The sequence below is a fragment of the Bacillus rossius genome, assembly GCF_032445375.1.
Source record: "Bacillus rossius redtenbacheri isolate Brsri chromosome 4 unlocalized genomic scaffold, Brsri_v3 Brsri_v3_scf4_2, whole genome shotgun sequence".
Taxonomy (NCBI): Eukaryota; Metazoa; Arthropoda; class Insecta; order Phasmatodea; family Bacillidae; genus Bacillus; species Bacillus rossius.
The window spans coordinates 22407495-22429990 of record NW_026962011.1 but is presented as its reverse complement, the minus strand read 5'-3'; the positions used below and the strand labels follow the sequence as shown (position 1 = coordinate 22429990).

General features: G+C 37.3%; 1 protein-coding gene across 2 annotated transcripts; it reads left to right on the top strand.

Annotated features, from left to right (window-relative positions):
- Positions 1 to 6197: 6197 nt before the first annotated feature.
- On the top strand, positions 6198 to 22038 carry LOC134541925 (uncharacterized). Of its 2 annotated transcripts, XM_063385676.1 has the most exons (3): positions 6198 to 6509; positions 13507 to 14199; positions 14690 to 22038. In XM_063385676.1, exons 1-3 carry the CDS (start codon positions 6258 to 6260, stop codon positions 14690 to 14692), a joined length of 948 nt encoding a protein of 315 aa, XP_063241746.1. In that variant the 5' UTR covers positions 6198 to 6257; the 3' UTR covers positions 14693 to 22038. The 2 variants fall into 2 exon arrangements, with proteins under 2 accessions (XP_063241746.1, XP_063241745.1); XM_063385675.1 differs by having other exon boundaries at positions 13507 to 22038.
- Positions 22039 to 22496: the final 458 nt, after the last annotated feature.

Sequence of the window (22496 nt, the reverse complement as noted above, 5' to 3'; positions counted from 1 at the left end):
AGTCTGCTCACCACCTCAAGTAGTTCCCCCTTACGCCGCTAGAAGGCAGCGTCGCCGTGCCATAAGGCACTATGCTTTCCTCTCGCGGCCCGGAGAAGTCGATTGTTCTTTGTTTTCGTTTCGGTCCGGTAGAGAGCGCGCATGTCGTGTTGTTGCCACGACCGCCTCGGACTCCTTCGGAAATTTTCGGCTTAGAACCGAACCTACCCCCTCCTTTGACCCGGGGCCTTACCGCCCGATTTAATTAGGGGTTTTGGCCGATTGCGGGGCACTCAGCCCTCTGACCTCGGCTACTGACCTCGTCTCACCTACGTCCTCTGCGCTAAGAGGCTTTTTGCGGGAACGGTGATTTTCGCGTGCACGAGAATGTAGTCAGTTTGCTTAAGGGATGTGATCCCGTTTGTACAGTAGCCAGGCAGAGGTAGTTTTTAGAAAAGTCATGCGTAGTTAAATTTTTATTTATTCTTATTTAATTCTAAAAATTCCGGTTTCGTCCGCGCATCCTGATTTCTCGGTCCGCGGCATCCTGATGTCGGCGCGAGACACCTAGTGAGCTCCGAACTCTACACCCTGGTTGGTGAGTAATTTTTTTTTCCTTTCCCCCCCATTCCCGTTTGTTGGCCTTTTGCGCCGACGGTATAGGACTGTCTGGAAGCAAGTCTAATTCGTTTTGGATTTGATTTGGGTTTCAGACAGGGTCGAAGTGCTGGAGAGAGAAATCGCTCCCAGCTCGTGGTCCCGCACCTCCACTGCGGGTCACGTTAGAAGAGAGGTTTCCGCGACCCGACGTTATTTTTTGAAGACCCGGGTGGTAATGTGAAATCAACATCCCCCCCCCCCCCCCACTTTCTAGCTACGAACTACATAAATCAAATGAATAGCCTACCAGCGAACAGTGCTTTCCTCAAGAATATGTAGAATCAACAAAACTAATCAGCGATGTTTTTGTTGGGACATTCAAATTTGGTGCAATTTTTAAATTTTAATTATGTAATAATTTTTGCTAAGGTGTAACATGTACTGTTTTAATTACTCCTGGGGCGCCCCCTTTAACTTTGTTATTTACTAAGATTTTTATTGTCAGGTTTGAATAATACGAACACAAAATTCCTTAATAATAAACCAGGGAACCTATAGACCAAGCTACTTGTGTAGTGTTGATTTATTAAGATATACCTTCTTCCCTTAAAAGATCCATACTCCTCCCAAGTTGCTTGTGTCAGGGAGATCCAAATTATCTTGTTCTCCACCTCGTGCCACCTCTGGTCAATTACTTAATTTTCTTATTTTTCTTACCCAGCAAGTTTCCAAGGCTCTTTTTAATTAATTTAAAATAATTCAACTTTGAGGCACGAGGGGCGTTACAGGGGCAACCTTGGATTTTGCAAATAACAACTGGGTTGAAATTACACCTGAGGCGGACACCAGGCACAGGTACACAACTGCAGCATATCCCTTCTCAGAGCTATCAGCAAAGCCATGTAGTTCGATAAGGGACTGAGGATGATGCTTGTTGATGCAGCGAGGAATGGCAATGGCAGAACACAAAGACAGCTCACTTCTTATAATTTCCCATTTTGCTGCTATGTCGGATGGAACAGGACTATCCCATCCAATGTTTACTGACCACAGGCATTGCATCAGGTGCTTGGCTAAAAGCATCAAAGGCGACAACCACCCTAACGGGTAGAAAATGCGAGCTATTTCGGACAAAATCCCCTGCTTCGTGAGTACAAGTGATCGAAATTGGAAGTCATATGAAAAGGTATCCTGAATCGGATTCCAGTGTAACCCTAAGACCTTTACAGAGGAGCTATCATCAAATGAATATGTCTCAGAAGGGTGTAGTACAGCTTCTGGCGGTAGGTCATTGAGGAGTTCAGTAGAGTTGCTGGCGAACTTCCGCAGTTCAAAACCACCAAGCGAAAGTAACTGTTAGAGGTCTTTCCTCAGCCTTCGAGCTGACTGCAAATCATTGGTCTCTGTGACAATGTCATCAACATAAGTGTTTTGTAACAGAGCTTTAGCAGCTAACGGGAGATCTCCCCCTTCATCCTCAGCCAGCTGATGTAGTGTGCGTAGAGCCAGGTAGGGAGCCGAACAAATGCCATATGTAACAGTATTCAATTTGTATGTCTGTACTGGTTGATCCTCACTTGCTCGCCACAGGATACACTGATAATTTCTGTGGTCGGGATGTACCAAAATTTGATGGTACATCTGTTTGATGTCAGCGGTAAATACAATTGTGGGAATCCAAAACTGCAGCAATACATTTACAATGTCACATTGAAGCTTAGGTCCGGTTAACAATGTGTCGTTGAGCGAATGTCCTGAGTTGGTCTTAGCAGACGCATCAAAAACTACCCTTAATTTAGTGGTAGTGCTACTAGGTTTCTGAACACAATGATGCGGGATGAAGTATGACTTGGCCGGAACCTCATGAGAACCAATAGGACTCATGTGTCCACTGGCTAGGTAATCATCCATGAAATCCACATATTGTTTCTTCACTTCCGGTTCAAACGGCGCTCTAAGGACTGAAAGCGACGAAGTGCTGAACTGTGCGAATCCCCTAGGTCTGGATCGGCGGTCTTGGAGGGCAATGTAACAACATATCTACCGATTTCCAGTCGGGTGCATGTTTGGCTAAAAATGCTTTCACACTCCTTTTCGTCTGGCGTGGGAGTGAGCTTGACATCTGGCAGATCCTCCAGCTGCCACAAACGTTCTACAGCAGCATCTAGAGTCTCATTACAAGAAGAAACAAACAGGGATGTAATTTCAGCAGTGGGCAAAAGAGTTTCAGTGGTGTTTGTTACTCTACCCATGAGTAACCATCCGAAGCTTGATTCTAAGGCAACAGGAGTGCCAGGAGGGCCCTCTATTTTCCTCCCTGTCAAGATATTTGGAATCAGTTCTGCGCCTATCAGCAAGTCAACAGAATCGGGAAAGGCATATGAAGGGTCTGCTAACCTTAAATGGTTTAGATCAGGGGTGCCCACAAGGGGGGGTAACGATGCAGACTGCGTCATTAAAATTTCAGGGAAGGGGGGTGGTTAAAAGACGAGAAAAATGTATATATTATTTACATAATTATAGCTTCTAATGTGAAAATACGTTTCTGGTGCTTTGATAATTGAAAGGGATCTTGTAAATCAAATTGGCAACCCCGCACTTTCCTCAACAAAAGCAGTTTGGCATCTGTCGGTTCAGGATGGAAATATTACCTGATATGACCAGAATTATAATTAGAAAATCAGTTTTAATTAATGCAAAATGTGATAAAATATAATACTAAAAAAGTATAATATTATAAAATAATTGAGTAAATCATTAAGAAAATGTAATAAAACATTTCGGGGGGGGGGGGCGCATCATTAGGTTAGGAGGGGTGAGTCATAGTGTTTGGGGGGGGGGGGGGCACCTCTGTTTAGATAATGCCAATTGTTTGTTTTCAATGGTGATGATGGGGTAAGACCTGTTAATTGAGGAAGGACTAGCATTTCTGTTGAGAAGTTAGGCCCTTCCTGTCCATTAGGTCTGATCAAACATGAAACAACTCCACGTGCTATCGTGAGTGGTGTTTGGGAAATACCCTGAAGAGGCTGCGATATCCTTCGTTGACGAAGCCCCGATCGATTAATGGTACCCTCAGAGATGAAGTTGGCTTGGCTTCCAGAGTCCAACAGTACTCTGAGTAGCTGAAATGCTCCCGACGTGTCTTGAGCTTCCACCAATGCTGTAGAGAGCAACACTGTGGTGTAAGTAGATCCTCCGGAGAATGAGGACAGGACCGATGTAGGTGTGTCACTGTCCACCGCAACCTCATCAGGTGGCTCGTTGCTGACTTCTTTCTGCCGATGTTCAGTGCCTTCAAAATGCAGCAAGGAATGATGGCGAGAAGGACAATGACTACATGAAAATGACGACAAGCATCTTTTCACAGTATGATGGGGCCTTAAACAGTTTATACACAATTTTTGATCCTTGACAGATGCGAATCTGTCCCTTGCGTTTCGTTTAGTGAAAACCGAACATTGGTACAGAGGGTGTTTTCCATTACACATACAGCAAGCTGAAGATGATGCAACAAAGTATGTGCCAGATGCATTGTGCCATTGACCTTGGGTTGTGCAGTTGATGACCTTTGAAGGCCCGGGTTTGGGAACCTGGCCACGCCCACTGACACCCACTGCTTCTACGGATCTGCACTGTTTTTCCAGGAATACCATAAAGTCTTGAAGTGCTGGTGTTTCCAACTCTTGAACACGCAACTCCCACAACCTTCGTAAATTTCCACTAAGATGCTTCTCAAGCAGATGAAGCAATAATAGGTCCCACTGATCTATCGGTAGTCCTAATGCTTGCAAAGCTGCCACATTCTCACCAATTGTAGATAGAAAACTACGCAGGGTAGCCACTGATGTCAAGGTGGCAACAGGAACCTGCAGTATGGCATCTAGGTGATGTGATATTATCAACCGCTGGTTATCGTATCTTCTCCCCAATAATGTCCATGCTACCTCAAAATTGTCACCTGTCAATGGCAGTGACTGCACTAATGACAGGGCCTCACCCTCCAAGGATAGCCTTAAGTATGCGAACCGTTCCACATTTGACAAGTCACGATTATCGAGAATAAGTGTTTGAAACAGGTTAGCGAAGTTGGTCCAAGAGGCTATTTTACCTGCAAAACATGGTAACTTAATTGAAGGTAGTGACACTCGCGGTGCAGGTGAAGAACCTTTGGAGACCTGAGTCTGTTTTGAATCACATACTGCAGTGTCAAGGATTGACATTATGACATAGTAGCGGTCATAAAATTCATCTAACCTATTTGTGTGCTTGGCGAGGTCAAAATGTGGTTTGTCCTTGGACATCAATTCGAGTGTCAAGTGATCCTGTTCAAAACCAAGTTTTAGGTCTGGTAGATCTCGGCAGGTGGATATAAACAGTCCCTGCTGTGAGTTGTCAGTCTCAAACTTGTTGGCTAAGGCTGCGGCTCGTTGTAATCTGTTCTCAGCTCGCTCCAGTCGGCTAATGAGAACTTCTGCCTTTTCAGACATGACGTGCACGAGATAAGAACACGTGCAAAAAACATAAACAAATGGATGTGAACGACCACACAATTACGATCGATTGGTCGCCATCTCGAACAATCGATATAACTCGTACTGCAAGTGTTGACGTTACAGCTTCATCACCACGTCAATACATGTACATATATTTTATTATAATAAACAAAACATGTTTTCTTCTCCAAATTTAAATATATATTCTTTTGTTTCGATGTCGATGTGCCTCCTTAAATTATCCAGACAATACAACCACGATTCCACGGTGCACAAAGCCAGCAAAACGCACGCGCCTGAAAGACGACACAAGACGAGACGAAAACACGTAAACGACTAACAATTAATGTTGTAGGATCTTGAATCCGGCCCGGAGGACCACATGTCTGGGCTCAATCGACATAATGGACTGTATAATTACTAATAATCACAAACTTCTACTGTCGCGCACCGCCGACCTACCGAAGCGAAAAACAAACGAGAACGAAATGGTCACAAGATGGCGTGGGAGCAACAGCGTCACGATTCCAACGCTGCGGGCGAGAAATTCAAATTCAACATTTACACCCGGCCTGAACAATTATCAATTCTATAACTTCACCACAATGGCTTCCTATTCTACTCTAATTGGTTGGTGCAACATGCATCTAAAACAAAAATAAAATTAATTAATTTTTCTTCTATTCGTACAACCTGTAGTCCATGCACACAACTATTGTATGCGCTATTGTGAATCAGTAGGTTCAAAAACATGGCGGTCAAATCTTGTGTGCACTATCTAATGTTACTGTTATTTTTTTAAATATAAACTCAGTTAACTGTAAAACAGACTGTCGATAATTTTTTGTGCTTGAATGTGAATTAAATTAGTTTGGTTGTTTCCGAATGGTCTTAAAAACATTTGTGGATGATAAACGTTAAAAGGGGAGAAAATTCACCATTTTACATTGTACATTGATGTTTTCCTTTTATTGTGTTTTTATCTCAGCCACCATTTTTAATTTAGCACTTGTTCTAGACACAAGAAGCGCTGCAATTTTAGGCAAACATTTTCTTTAGGAGTTGTTGATCTATATTAGTATATGTCTATGGGCGTTTCCTTCAAAACACTTAAATGTAAACATAAACAGTGATATGAAAGTAAAGGTATTATTTGCTACTTGGTGGTTTTTGATGTAAACAATGCCTGGGACGAGATGTGCTGTTGGTATTTGCTCGAATAGTTTGCAGAAGACGAAAATAAACCCGGACACCGCGCACATAAAATACCACAGGTTTCCAAAAGATAAACATTTAAGGAAGTTATGGGTACACCGTTGCAAGCGAAATGTTAATTTCAATCCTTCGGCTGCTAAAGTGTGTTCTGTTCATTTTAAAGACGATGACTTCGAAAGAGACCTCCAAAACGAACTATTGGGCTTAGCTCAAAAGAAGGTAAATTAATGTTATAATAAACGACGTTCTAATTTTATTTCAATAAAGAGCGCAAAACTAAATTTATAACATAAATATTGATAAATGCAGCTTGTAATGAAATAACTTAAAAACTTTTTTTTTCGTAGTTAATGCTAATATTGTGTAGTTATCTCCCAAAATAGCATTTTCAGTAAATATCAACATCACGGTTTTTTTTTTTTTTTTTTTTTGCTAAGTAAATTTAAAATTAGGAAAATACCATTTTGCAACACTAGAGACGTTCCTGTATTGTTATCTTCAAAACAGCGTTAATAAATTCCTACTAGATTCTTAGAAATCACAATTTTTATATGACATTTTAATACATTTGCATTGCCCCTGCCATTAATTGTTTACCCTTGTCCGTTTAGGTAAATATGTATTGTACGGATTAGCGCCAAAAAAAATCGTACAAATATGAAATAACTTTCATTATATGCTATCTTACGTCCTCTTTTCAGAACCGCCTGCGGAGATAAAAAATTCCAATTACTTTAGGAGATATCCAATTTTTTAACATTCATTTTTTGGCGATTTTTTTAAAAAAAAATTTGAAAAATTTGAAAATACCTTTATTCTGTGCTCTTGAACTTCCTCTTTTCATTAAACCCGGCTGAGATAAGAAATTCCAAATACTTTTGGAGATATCGAATTTTTTAATTTTCATCCTGTGCACTCATGCGGCTATAGAAGACGTGTGTAATAATTTGACCGTTGCCATTTTATATTTTGCGGTGTTCGCCTGAATGTCTAAATAACAGAAATTTTCCATTAGGTAAGGTTACTTACATTATAAATACTTCAAAATAAACGGAAATTAAAAATAATATCAATTTATTTTACATGTTTTATAGTTTTAAGTATTTATAATGTAGCTGACCTGACCTAACAAACCGGGACAAAGGATGAACAGAATAAACTCACGTAAGTTTCTTTTTACATGATGTATTCGTTCACGAGTCCAAAGATCCACATTAAGTTCTGCCATTCCCGATTACACCCGAATATTCACCTTCGGCCAACCTCGGGATTTATTTATTTTTGCGCAGGAAAAATGAATTGAAATATTAAAAGTGGTCGGATAGGTTAGCTACATTAAAACACTTTAAAACCCTTTGGATGGTTAGTTAGGTTAGTATAGCTACATTAAAATAAACAGAGAAATATAAATATTAATAAATAAACCCGAGGTTGGCCGAAGGTGAATTGTTCGGGTGTAATCGGGAATGGCAGAACTTTATGTGCATCTTAAGTTTCTCCGTTCAGGAACATCGCAAAAAAAAAATCATACATGTAAACAAGCAACTGTTATGGCCGCATGAGTGCACAGGATGAAAATTAAAAAATTCGATATCTCCAAAAGTATTTGGAATTTCTTATCTCAGCCGGGTTCAATGAAAAGAGGAAGTTTAAGAGCACAGAATAAAGGTATTTTCGGATTTTTTAAATTATTTTTTAAAAAAATCGCCAAAAAATGAAGATTAAAAAATTCGATATCTCCTAAAGTAATTGGAATTTTTTATCTCCGCAGGCGGTTCTGAAAAGAGGACGTAAGATAGCATATAATGAAAGTTATTTCATATTTGTACGATTTTTTTTGGCGCTAATCCGTACAATACATATTTACCTCAGTTTATGTATTTGTTTTGATAAACTTTATTCAAATATTGGAATGGTTTGATTAGGTAAGGTTAGCTACATCAAAAATACTTTTAGACATTTCGGATGGTTGGTTGGATTAGTATAGCTACATTTAAAAAACTATTAAAATTTGTTTCATGATTGCTTAGGAATTACCAATTTAAGATGTGGCTATCCTGACCTAAACTACCGTCCACAATAATTTAAAGTATTTTAACATCACTAACATAAAGTAACAGTATTTTTAATGTCGTTATACTAACCCAACCAACCATCATAGGCGTGCCTACAAGGGGGGCCAGGTGGGCCATGGCCCTCCCTAATGTAATCACTCAGATCACATTTTCTCTAATGCGTTCGTTAATATTCGTATATTCCTGGCACTGTTACATTCAAACTGTGTTTCAGTGTTGCAGCGTGCTAATTAACAATATTTTTAAACATTTTATCGTTTTGGAAATACAGCCGCCTTAGTTTATTTAAAACACGAGGTCCCTTAAAATGGCCAAGCAAAAAAAAATATTTTAAGAGGTTTGTTAAAGTTCTGTGAATTGCTGTGTTTGCATTCACTAAAAAGAAGTTCATTTCAAGGTAGATCTGGACCAAGCTATTGGAAAATTCTAGGAGGGAAAATGTGTAAGTACCCTTTAAACATTGTCTATTGAAAAAAAAAACATATTTTTAAGATTGTTAAAATTATACGGATATAAGTTTAAATATTAACTAGTAAACATATCTCGTTGATACTGCACAAAAATCATTGTGGTTGTACAAACAAACAGGAAACATAATTATTAATATTTTCTTACAACTGCAATTCACCAATATATTAACTACTTTTATTATAAAACAATACCTCCATTGACTAAAATAAACACAGAAGTCCATATGGGTAAACAATAAATTGCAGCGGCACCGTTTTTATTAACGCTGTTTTTGGAGTTAATACATGAACGTCTATAGCGTTGGAAAATGGTATGTTCGTAATTTTATTTTGCGGAAAAGCTGTGACATAAAATATTTACCGCATTTTCTTTCCGTTTAATATTTTTTTTCAAACTTGATAGTGAGATATAGGAAGAAATCTAGTAACTATGAAAATTCTTAAAATTTCAATTACTACCAATTTCATTTATTTTCCTGCAATATTTATGTTTTTATTACACTAACCAAAATATGTTCTGTTAATTCTTAAGGGGAGCCACTTTTCTGTAAAAAAATTTGTAATTAAAAATTTCAAAATGATATATTTTACTTCCTGATATGTTTTCCAATCACTATCTACTATTGTGTAGTGATACGTGAAGTAGTTTACCAGTAATTGACCATTTAATATAGTGGTTATGTTAGGTTGAGTACATTAAAAATAGTGTCAAATTGTGAGAATGGTTCGGTAGGTTTAGTTAGCTACATTTTATATTGAAGATACCTAACCAGTTGTTTAAACAATTTTGGTCAAATTCTTATATCGCAGCCTTTACATAAATAATATAATAAAATTCCAAAAATACTTTTTTCAAACACCAAAGATGTTCCTCTATTTACCCTGGAAACAGTGTTTCTAAATTTGTACTGGTTTCTGAGAAAGTACCGTTTATATGTTACATTAGGTAGTCTATGCAGTGAAGCAGCTGTCACCATGTTGTGCTTCAGCGTAGCAACTACACTTCAGTTCCGAAGTTCACCGCTCACACACGCAATGTCGATAAGACATATTATAGGATTAAAATGTGCAAGATAGATGTTGATATCTTCTTTCATAGACTTCAGTTATGGAGTACAAGAGAATTGTTGAGTTACATTAAAAATACTTTAAAATAGTGTGGATGGTTGATTAGGTTAGATTACCTACAATAAAAATACAGTGAAATCATGTGAACAGTTGGTTAGGTAAGAATAGCTACATCTTAAATATATAATTCCCAACTAAACATTAAAAATATTTTCACAGTATTTTTAATGTAGCTATAATAAGCTAACCAACAGCTTCCAATATTTAAAAGTATTTTAATGTAGCTAACCTGATTGAGCATTCATATTATATCACAAATTTGTAATATTTACTCCAAACACACACAAATGTGGCCTGGACTGGACTGTTGTGAATGTTAGGTTTGCCCACACGGGAAAGCAAAAAATTGCGGCGGCCGCATCAATGCACGAGTATTGTATTGTAACCTATAAACTGTAATTTCTCATAAACCGGTAGGAATTTAGAAACACTATTTTCAGAGTAAATAGAGGAACATATTTAGTGTTAAATAAAATAGTTTTGGAATTTTAATTTTTTTTTATGGAAAAGCCACAATATAATATTACAATTTTTATAGTACATATTTTTAATTTAGCTAACGTAACCAACCATCCGTCCACACTATTGTAAAGTATGTAGAGGTGTCACTATGAACAGATCCAAGTGCGCAAGTTAGTGAAGAAAGGGAATAGGGCACTCGGTCTACTTGGAAGGGTGCTGAAGTGAGCAGGCTGATGTAAAGTTTATCAGAGCCTGGGCTTTAGTTTTAATACTTGACTGTAAAATTTTTAGAGTATGTACCTATATTAATTTGTCCAGTCAACACCCGACACATTATTAGTAAAGTGTCGAGAATTTACTATTTTGTCTTCAGGATCTTCAAAGTAAGATACATATGTTTTGGGTGTTGTGGGGGGATATAAAGTTTTAACAAATGTTAGAATTTAGTTTGAGAGGTTTTAATTTTTATCCAGACAGCTTTAATGCCTGGGTGGTCAAGTTCAAGAGTTTGGCAGTGCAGTTATAACTGGGTATTTTTAAACACCACCTTCTCTTTCCTTTGTAGTTTCAGATGGGATCTCTTTCAGTTCTGAATTTGGTGTACCTATTTATCATTGAAATAGTGGAAGTTTATACTGGAGTTATTAAACCACATTTCAGTAAGACATATTAAGTCATGGTCAGTATGTGAAAAATTATCAAAAAATTTAACTGATTTTGTTCTTATACCTTTTACTTTTTTATAAAATATATTCCACTCACACAAAATTAATGTAAACAGAGACAAGTAAATATAAAGTGTTCCTCCAGACACATTGTTAGAACAGACTTGCTTGTTGATTCTGATTCTTAATCCATAACCACAGGACAGTACACTGTTTTCTGAAATTTGATCAGCATGAAGTTTACCATCGCAGGGACTGATGAGACAGCCATTAAACCAGAACATGGTGTTATGAATCCTTTCAAAGTCTTCTTCCGATCCTGTGATGTGGAAATATGCATATGTATTATATTTTGAACTTAACAACTTTCACTTGGGAGAGATTTATTTCATTAGCAGTATAGTCCATTCTTTCTTTTACTTGAACTGTAGGGCCTAAATGAGTTATGAATAGTGCTTTAGTTCTTTTAAAGACAGGTTTTGAGATGGTTGAGCCAGTCTTCATTTCCTGACTTACTGTCCGCTTGAGCTTGTATTTGTTTCGAACTTTAGTGAAGCCTTCATCGTCGACTGTCTGTTTAGAGAGTAGTTCGTGCTGTTTCTGACGTCCCGGGAAAACTGCTGCCTTGCGTGTAGGTCGGTCGACCGGCAAGGGGACAGATGTTTAGACATTCCTTGTCGTTTGTTCTCCAATCTTGTTTCCCATGCTTTCACCTGTTGCTTGGCTGTATGATTTATGATCATTAGGAATTTTTAACCCTTGTTTTATTAGGATCACTTAACCTTTTAACCGAGAGTTTTTGTTTCTGGAGTCATCAAGCAGTGTTTTAAGAATTTTATTTATTTTCACAATTTGAATCATCTACTTTGGTTACTAAAGTTATCTCGAGATCAATTAATTCATTTTATTTACATTCCTCTGTTGACACTTGCGTAGATATCACGGTGTTTGATTATTTACCTTTCAAAAGATCTTCATGGGTGAGAAGATCTTGTCTAGCATTAGGAAACAAGGCGACCAATATTACACGCGATGGTGAAACAGTCAGCAGTTCTCAGTTGACAAGGACACTGAGCAGGGATGGCTTTCAGTTGCAAAACTGATGTTTGATAGCAATAGCATAACACAGCCAAGCACAGCAAGAGGTGTGTTTGCCACGTGTGATGATTACTGTAACGTCTAAATACAGTTTAGAATGAGGAATTAGCAGGTCAGCAGAACCGAGGGGGAGATGGGATAGTGATATAGGAAGCGAGGATGGACAGCAAGAAAAGGGGCGGGGGAAACCGGTTGCCAGTCAGCGACGAGCAGTCTTCAATATATGCACACATGAAAAGCGCACACTATTTAGGTAAACAAACAAAATGCTGTCAGGAGCAGGTTTCATAAGCCAGAGTAATTAGTCAGTCAGTATGTGGGAAGCCACTCAACTCAGCACACAGGAACAAATACCAGCGGCAAGTGACCATACACATAATGTTTCTGTGATAAAGTTTAGACTCCCAGCCGTAGGCCGATGTAAACTCAGGAGGGACATCTCTCCTCTTCAAACTCTTAAAATTTGAAATTTTTAATTTTCAGGTGAGATTTAACTGATAAGAAATTTATTTTTAAAAAAACTGAGATAATTTATTAAAGTAAACATTAGATCACTTCAGAGCAAAAGGAGAGTGAAGTTGGTATCTGTTAAATCACAGAGCAAAAAACAGGAAACAGTAGGTAGCAGTTTTCCATAGGATGTTTGGAATCAGTAGGTAGGTACAGTGAAATGGCAGACGAAACTCAATGTTAATTAAAACCACTTCTAGGGTCAGATATGGTTCTCTTGTGTTTTTATATTGTTGATGCTTTTAGTATCATTCAAAGAAATTATGTGAACTTCCTGATTGTTATTATTGTTAATAAAAACTGCTCATTGAATCTTTAATCCAGCTATTTTTGCTTTATAAGTATTTAACCTCTTTATGTATCATCAAAAAGTGACTCATCACCCAGGCAGCCCAAATATAAAAAAAATTATTTTTGATTGCTTGTAAAATATTTTCTGTTATGTTAGTCCCCCTCATAATTGCTCCACATGTTTCAACATGGAAAATAAGCTGTAACTAACTGAACCGTGAGTGCATTTATCATTGATGAAAACTGCTAACCAAAATTAAACATAAGTTACATGGATGAGTCATACTGACCATTTTGGACCTGAGATTAATATTAAGAGTTAATTATATGAGTGTTTATCATTGCTTTAGTTAGCTTTCATTATAAAAGGCAAAGGAACTGATAGTGAATGGTGGGTACTTTGTTAGCAGTAGGCCCCAGCAGAACACATTAATTTTATAAATAAATGTTGTATAAGTACCTTCTTTTTAGTTATCAAACATACATTTTCTAGTATTTTTTTCTTCCTCTCTTTCAGGTGCTGAAGAAAGATGCAGTTCCTTCATTGCATATGACAAATTCCAGTGATCATGAAGGAAAAAAAAAAGCAGCCCAGAATCGTATTTCTTTGTCAGCAAAGATAGAAAGGAAACGAATTGTTGAATCTTTGCTTAAAAGTTATGCTAGGCGATCTAGATGTGGTAGACCAGGAATTTCCACCTCAGTCAAAACCGATGCTGCTAATGAATGTGGCAAGAGTCATGAAAAAATTGAACTAGTGAATTTTGATGGACTGAATTCTGGAATTACACAAAACAAATGTTTGCACCTGCAAACAAAGCTAAATGATAGTAATCCTAGAAATATTTCTGGTAGCCCAGAAACACTTACCAGCGATGTCAAAGGTAATTCTGGTAATGAATGTGGCACGAGACATGAAAAAATTGAACTGAATTTTGATAGACTGAATTCCAAATTCTTACAAACCAGATGTTTGCACCTTCAAACAAAGTTAAGTGATAGTAGTACTAGACCTATTTGTGATAATCCAGAACCTCTCACCAGCGATGTCAAAGATGATGCTGGTACTAAATGTGGCATGAGTCATGAAATTATTGAACAACAACTGAATTTTGAGAGACTAAATTCCAAAATCTTAAAAAACAAATGTTTACATCTTCAAACAAAGCTAAACGTTGCCAGAAGAGAAATCAGGAATTTGAAATTGCAGGTACAGAGTTTGAAAAACTTAAAAAAAAATGAAGTAGTGGAGAAGCAAGCATTGCGCGTACTGAGGAGTATTTTCACTCCGTCCCAATGCAGAGCTCTCCTTTCAGGAAAAAGAGTAATTTAATTGGGATAACAATTCAGCATGCACTAACATTACGACATATTAGTAAGGAGGCCTACTTGTATTTAAAAAAATGTTTAGGTTATCCATTGCCATCTCATGCTACTCTATATAGGTATATGTGATCAATCTCTGTTGAGCAAGGTTTGTTGGATAGTATGATACTAAGTGCCTCACACAAGTTTAACACATTGGAGGAAGTTTGATGAGATGAAAGTTAAGTCATGTTACAAATATGATAGGGCCATACCAACAAAAGCAAGTAATCCATTAGTGGGCTTTTTCAAACTTTTGTTGTTTGTGATACCAATGTGACAAAGAGCCTCTTTTGACTTTATGAAATTGGTTACACTGCAGTTGTCTGTTTCAGTGATATGTGCATCAACAAGAGGGGCGTGTGGAATTCCACGTGTGGTGACGCTTACAACTGGACCGTTTTTCTCTATGCAAGTGCTGAGGATACATTATTATTTACCATATTTCTTTTAATAAAACCAATAAAAAAACTTAGCAGTAAAAGTTCCATATCACGTATCCAAGTTATCCCATGGTCCTGATGGTACATGATGCTTGTTTTAATGTAGTACATGGAAAAGATCTTGGACATAATAAAAACTTGTGATATAACAATGAATTATGATCAGAAGTTGAATACGAAAGAAAAAAAATTCCACTGGACATGACATAATTTATTTGTATATTGTGTGTGTGTGTGTGATATTCCAGATTATTATTTTTTTTTTTTGCTAGAATCTTTCAATGTACTAGATTAAAACAGCAAGCATCAGGATCAGTGTATACAGGATCATGCCAACAGGAAAATGGAATAATTAGGATAAATAGCTTTTAGGTACTGTAGTCACAAAGTTATATTTAAACTTTAACTGAATAAAATATGAATGAATTCAAAGCATGCTATAACTTGTCTCCACATCGTGTTGAATGTGAAGGAAGTCAGTCGCAAAGTGTGTGCTCAGTGGCTCAGCTACTTTCTCCCACAACTCGGCTTGTGCTGTGATACGCTGCAAACCTGGTAACTGAAGTGCACGAGAAACTGTTACTATTGCAGGCTCTATTGAACTGGTTTATGCTGACATTTTATATTATGAACAGTTCCACACTGCTCTAGCTTAAAACATCCTTACTCCATATCTGTGAAATTACTTAGGTATCAGTTGAATTTTGTTACACTATTACAAGTTAGAGCCTGATAAGACCATACATTTTTAGCACATGAAAATGTCCATATTAGTGCTACTTGTCAGTCTTAGCAACTTAGCGAGGGAAGTTGCTTTAACTGAATGCTTAATATTTTAACAATGTATCTTTACAAGTCTACATTTTCCCAATTCAGTGACTTGTATGAGAATGATTTTAAAAAATATATAGTATTCCTGCCTACATATAAAACATTTTTGTCAAAATGTGTTTCTGTTTAGTATTTGCAGCCAGTAAAAATTAAATTATGTCACTAAACGAGTTTAAAATTTTGCTTGTGTCCTCATTAAACATTACTTCTATTGGTAGCTAAATGATTTATTTGTTACATTGTGTTGCATGTAAAATGTAAAAAACATTTTTTTATGTAACGAATTGTAAGTTAGTTATATAAAGTGTATCTGGTTGTTTTACATAGGTTATTGTGTGCTTTTGGTCAGTGAAAAGGGATTGATGGTTTTCACTTTACCTAAATATTATTCCATTAAAAAAAATTGGGAAAGTGGTGTAGGAGGCTTCAGGGAGCCTTCTTCCTTAATAATTTGCTACAAAGTTACATTTTCACATTCAAAATCCCATAGAGGCACATTACTGACAAAGAGACTGCATTGCATCTTCGTGCCTTGCGTGGAGGTGAAGGCCTGTGATTAGCAAGTCCCTAGAGGAAGCCTGATTTTGATAAAAATGTTCATATAATATCTATAGATAAGGAAGGTATCAGTGTCTGTCAGTTGTCAATAATTATGTTAGTATTTTTCATTTAAATACTTGTTTGTTTTGAACTATAGTTGAGTTGTGTATTTATATTGTTAACATTTTTATTTATTTATTTATTTATTTAAATTGTTATACGTCTATCAACAGCGAAGAGCCAAGGTGGTAGACACTATACACATATATATAAACAAATACTGAAATACAAAACAAATCCACAGTAAATGAGAAACAAAAAAAAAATATATATAATATGAAGTAATAGGTACCTAATGAAGATATTTGAAAGAAAAGGTAAATTGATAAATAACAACAATGCACATGAAGCACTACAATAAAATGTAATGATTACAATAACTGTTATATAAAAACTAAGATAATTAATCAAGTATTGGACAGATCATTGCAATTAAGAAGAAAACTCATCAAATTAATAGGTAGGGTATACATATTAAAATATGCTTGTAAATGGAGCAGACACTAAATTCTTTTTCTACTATTGGAAAAATACTATTTATTCGGTTGAAATTATTTACTAATCTGTATAAAGTTTTTGTTTTTTACTATAATAGTGCATAATAAAGTATGATTACAACATTGAAAGTAGGAACCTTGGGGCCAATATTATCAACAAAAAAATCATAATTGCAATCTAACTTGTGTTTTATGCAGTCACAAATTTTGCATCCAACATAACGTTTTCCTTCTAGTGGCTAAGGAGCCTAGTATAGAATGTAGGTCTAAAATAATTGGTAAATTCTTGATTTATATAGTAAGTTTATTAATTTGGTTTGTAATTTTAGATTTTGACACTTTGGAATTGCTTAAGTTGTTCCAAATAATAGAGTTATATTCTAATTTGGATCTTACCAAGGAAGTATAAAGACATAAGACTGAGTTAGTATTAGAAGCAAAATAGGTAGGCCTATCGTATTTTATCAAAGCAAGTGTTCTATTGACTTGGCTTTATGGAATAAATGTGGTAATTAAAAAGAAATTTGAAATCAAGTATGATACATAGGTAAGTCTTTGACCAATTTGAACTTGGCAAGTGTGTGATTTCCTAATTTATGATTAAAATTAATGGGGTGAATTTTTCTGGTAAATGTTATAATAGTAATTTTCCCATAGTTAAGATTGACTATATTTAGTTTGCACCAAGCAGCATTTATATCATTTTGGAATAAAATTCAATTATGGCAACATGATATTTTTCTATAAACAAAAGGTCTTTAGAATTTTGAAGTACCTTTTCAATATCATCAATCAAAATATTAAATACCTAGTAAAGGTGATAATGTACCACCATGTGGAACACCCGAACTTGCTACAAGTATATCAGAATTAAAAATTAAAATACATAATACGGCAGAAGGTGTTTTTTTTTTTCCCACACTTGCTACAAATTATAGCAGACAAGAGAAGAAAGCAGGCTGTGTATTATATTTGTTGAAAACAGTATTAATTTTTAACTATGTTGATATTTTTTTTTATCTTGTATCAGATTTTTGAATGCTGTATGTATTGTATTGAGTTCAGAAAAACTTATGTTGTAGATACATATAAGAATCCCTAGTAGTACCTAATTATTATGATTGAGTGTATACAAAGTGCACCAAATAAAATGTAAACACATTTGGATCTGATAAATATAATATGTCTACTGGAAAAAGAAAATTGATAAATTAATAATTTTGAAATACAAATTTGACGTCCCTCGGCTTGAGGCCCCCGGTTCCCTGCTTGCGTGAATGTTCAGTTATGCCCGTACTGCTCTGCGGAGAGTGGGTCCAGGCCAACGTGGCCGGGACCGGGAACTGCGGGACCTGGAGGGAGGAGTTAGGTGGAGAGGAAAATTGGTAAATTGTTCCAATAACAATTCGGTGTTGACGGTTTTCACGAGCCCCTTTTATTAACGGTTTATGACCCTGTCGCAGCCTGGCGAAATCACCGCGGAGCCTACTCCCCTCCCACGGCGACCCAGACTCACGTAACACCGTAAGGTCCGCTATGACGTCCCGGCACCGATGCCGCTTACACGTAGTATTAGTCCCGTTACGTTACACCACGAAGAAGCGCGGTGCGCGTGCGTCCTGTTACGTAACGTATGGTCCGGAATTCTCTGCGATATATGTCTCTCGGAGACTCGTAAACTCAGTAACGCGGCGAATGACTCGCGGAGGCAGCTTGACTGCCGTACTTGTGAACTGCAAAACGAGAAGAGGCCACGAGCTCCGGGTACGCGCCTCGTGAGCAGCGCGGAGCGGCGTACTCGACCGTCCTCGTTCGAGCCCTGAACACGACTGACTCTCCCCGCTAGCCCGCGGGCCGGCGCCCGCGGGTTGCGGGGAGGGGAGGGGAAATCGGCCGGCGTGGGAGAGAGCTCCGTCTTGCGGCGCGCCAGGCTGCAATTACATACTACCTCCTTGCAGAAACACAGAACAATCACAGTTAAACGAACATTAATTACAACCAGTTTATAGAGTTAATAAATTATACACAATATTTACATACGCGTTGAGGCCCGCGACCATTTGAAAAATATACACAAAAAATATACAAAAACACAAAATCAACTCTTGCACAATTAGCTCACTAGCCCGCTAGGGCGCACGCGGGTGCGTCCCTGGCCGTCGCACTTCACTGGGGGAAAACACACTGCCTCAGGTCCCCGTCGGTGGCCAGGTACGGCCTCTGCACCTGAGAGGGTACGACGACTGTCGTCAAATTGTTAATGTAATCACTAATTACATTTTAAAATAACATCAACTGGAAAATTTACTTTAACTGTATGTTACAGAAAAACAACCATACTTCCTTTGCCTTATGTAATATAGATTTAGTGTTAAGTAAATAAATACAATAATGGTTTATTTTGAAAATTTTTAATTTATCATAACACAAAGCATTTTTTTAAAAATCTACATCTACCAATATATGTTTGTATGCAATAATAGCTAAAAAAAAAAAATGTTTTGCAAGAAACCTTCTGTTTTAAAAGCTCTAAAAATCTTACTTCTAGCAAGTGAATAGACATAATCAATAGTGTCATTACTTATGTTTTTATGCAAAAAGTCTAACTTTTTATATTTAATCTTCACAAACAAAATACGAGAAATATTAGCCATCTTACTCAGCAAACAAGCTATACAAGAAGCTGCATTAAAAGTTACAAAAACAATCTTTTCAGATAGCTATTAAATGAATAAATAAGATTATTATTGATTGCTCATTCTTCCTATTCTTGATAAATATTTTTGTTACAGTCAATTAATACACAAATATAATTTTTAATTAAGTGTTTAGTGCACATTTTCTACCTTTTTTTTTTCTTGCGGAGATTCCAGAAAGCCGAAAGCAATTGAGGAAATAAAAGTTCAATTTATTGTCATTATACTTCTCATATAACATGATTTGTCCAATACCTTTGTACAAAGTTGTATGGCCTGAAAAGATTTAATGGATGCAATAAACTAAACATCACAAACTATAACAAATTCATAACAATTTGTGATAGTGTCTTTTATGTAGGGAAATTTTAATTTGGTTTATAATAAAAAGTTTTCAATATCATATTTCATGTTGTACTATGACAATGTGTGGTACTTTTTTTCTACACCAAACAATTATTAATGCTGTTTGTAAGTGAAAATGAAGAATATTAAGTGTGTAGTTAATTCATCTATGTTCTTGAGTTATTCCTTTGTGCACTGTTCCACCATTTTAATTGCTATTATATGAAGTTTTGATACTGCACAACAATATCAAGTGTTCATTACACAGGTATTGTACGTACTAAGTTCAAAGAATAGGCTGTAGGTGTGTATTAAAAGAACTCAGACAGTGTTACTTTCATTAAAGAATTTTGATGATTTATCTTTATGTATAAATACATTTATAGATCATAGTCATTTTATAGATCAACATTTTATAGTTTTTTTTTTTTCATTCTAGCAGTGATGATACTTTGATAGATGGTAATGGTTGTGCTTTAATATTTTGTGTGTTAGTGGTATTTAAATGTTATTGTGTAATATTTAAAAAAACAAAATTTATCAAAATATACAAATAACTGTAAATAAAGTTGTATTGGAGTTTAAAATTTTGTAGTTTCATGAGTATTTCTAATGCAAATGTGACAGTATTTCCCACACTACAGCTATAATTTATAAATGTTATTAATTCAAACATTTGGAATTGTTTGACGTCATCTAGGGCTACACACTCTTGGAGCCTGATGCAACCAGGTGCAGATGTATGCTTTCACTCGGTAAGGGACACTTTTAATAATGGTGTTCTATCTTCCAGAGAATTCATCTGGTTGTGACTAATGTGTGTGGAACTAAAAATTGTGTCATTACTTATTTATATAGATAATTACTAAATTAAAATTTTTCTTTTTTTATCAATGATACAGAAACTAAAAATGAGAGCCAATGTAAAAAAATCTTAAAGAGCAGAGAAATTTTTCTAAAAATTAATTTTCACTTCACGGCTCAGATTTTGTTGCTATATATTATGTAAAAGAAAAAAATCAGGTTTGTGGCTCCGGCGTTGAGACATCATGCTGTCACAGTTCTCAGCATTTATAATTTTAAAATATAATTACATTAAAATAGAATTTTAAAAATATTGAAAATAATCAAAATTAATTTTGATACTTTGAAAAACATAATGCAAATTAATTATATTTTAAAACGTTTTTCATGATTTGAAGAAGTACATAACTACAAGGAATTGTGGTTTAGTATTGAAATGATTTGATTCCACAATTTATTAATTGTTAAAAAAAATATTTTTTTTAATGTCTTGGAACTGGACTGAACATACCGTTGACGTCGACCCAAGTGTCTCCTCGGCTCCTTCAGGCCGTTATGCCTCGTCAACGTCCTCCCTTGTTTCCCCAGTGAACCCTCAGTGTTGTGCATCGGCCAGGGACGCACCCGCGTGCGCCCTAGCACACCAGTGAGCCGGAGTTAATGTGTAAATGTTTCTGTGTTGTATATATGCTTTCCAAATGACCGTGACTTTTTAAGGGTGTAAATAATGTAACCGTAATGTATTTATTAGTGTGTAAATGGTCTTGTAATTCTCGTAAATGTGTCACAGTGTCTGTATGTAAGCGCGGCCTGGCGCTCATCCGCGTCGCGAGGGGTGGCGCTCTCCCACGCCGGCCGATTCCCCCTCCCCTCCCCCGCAGCCCGCGCGCGACGGCCCGCGGGCGGGCGGGGGAGAGCAGTTGAACTCAGGACTCGAGCAGCGGCGGACGCGCGCTCCGCTCCGCGCTGATCTAGAGACGGGTCTATCGAGCTCACGGTCCGGCGACACCGCCACAGTACGAGCATTCGCAGCAGCCGCGCTGCCTACGTTGTGCCGCCCACGCGATTGGGTGTCCGAGTTACGAGTTACGTCACGAGTCGGTCAATATAGGACGCGTAAGCATAGTTACGCATCGCTGAACTTTCGCCGACGTTACGAGTCAGTACGTAAGAACCGCGCACGCATCACGTGTCTTTGTGAGGGACATAGTTACTCTTTGCTGAACCATCGCCGACGTTACGAGTCAGTACGTAAGAACCGCGCACGCGTCACGTGCCTTTGCGAAGCAGTTGGATATCAGGAACTTTGTTACGTGGGAGAACTGCCAGTACGCGTCGGGACGAGTGGGCCGTACGAGACGGTCTTCGGGAGTCCGGGTCTTCGTGGGAAGGGCGCGCACCCCGCGACGGATCCGCCAGGCCGCGGCAAGCTCTCTGATTGCAATAAAAGAGCTCGTGGAACGATCAACATCGAGTGGTCCTTTCGATCTACCTGTCATTCTACCTCACCATCCCTCCAGGTCCCGCATTTCCCGGTCCCGGCCACGTCGGCCTGGACCCACACCTCTCCGACGAGAGCAGTACGGGCATAACAGGAATTTCTAGTAAACAGGGAAATAGGGACCTGAAGCCGAGAGACGTCACCGTAATAATATTGCTTTTAGCTACGTGATAGTAGGTGTAGGTAAGATCAGTTGCCTGGGGGTAAATTTTCATGAATATTTGCAAAGTTTAGCTGCTTTCCCGCGTGTCCATTCTCAAATCCAGTTGTCGCAGTTCATCCTGCTTGCGTGACACTTGATTTATTTGCTCGCCTATTTTTATTTCTAGTGATCTAGTTTGCTAGTCCACTACTTCCCTAACCAAGGTTTCGCAAGTATCTTTAAATGCATTGTGTTGTTTATAGTCAATTCACCAAGTGTTCTA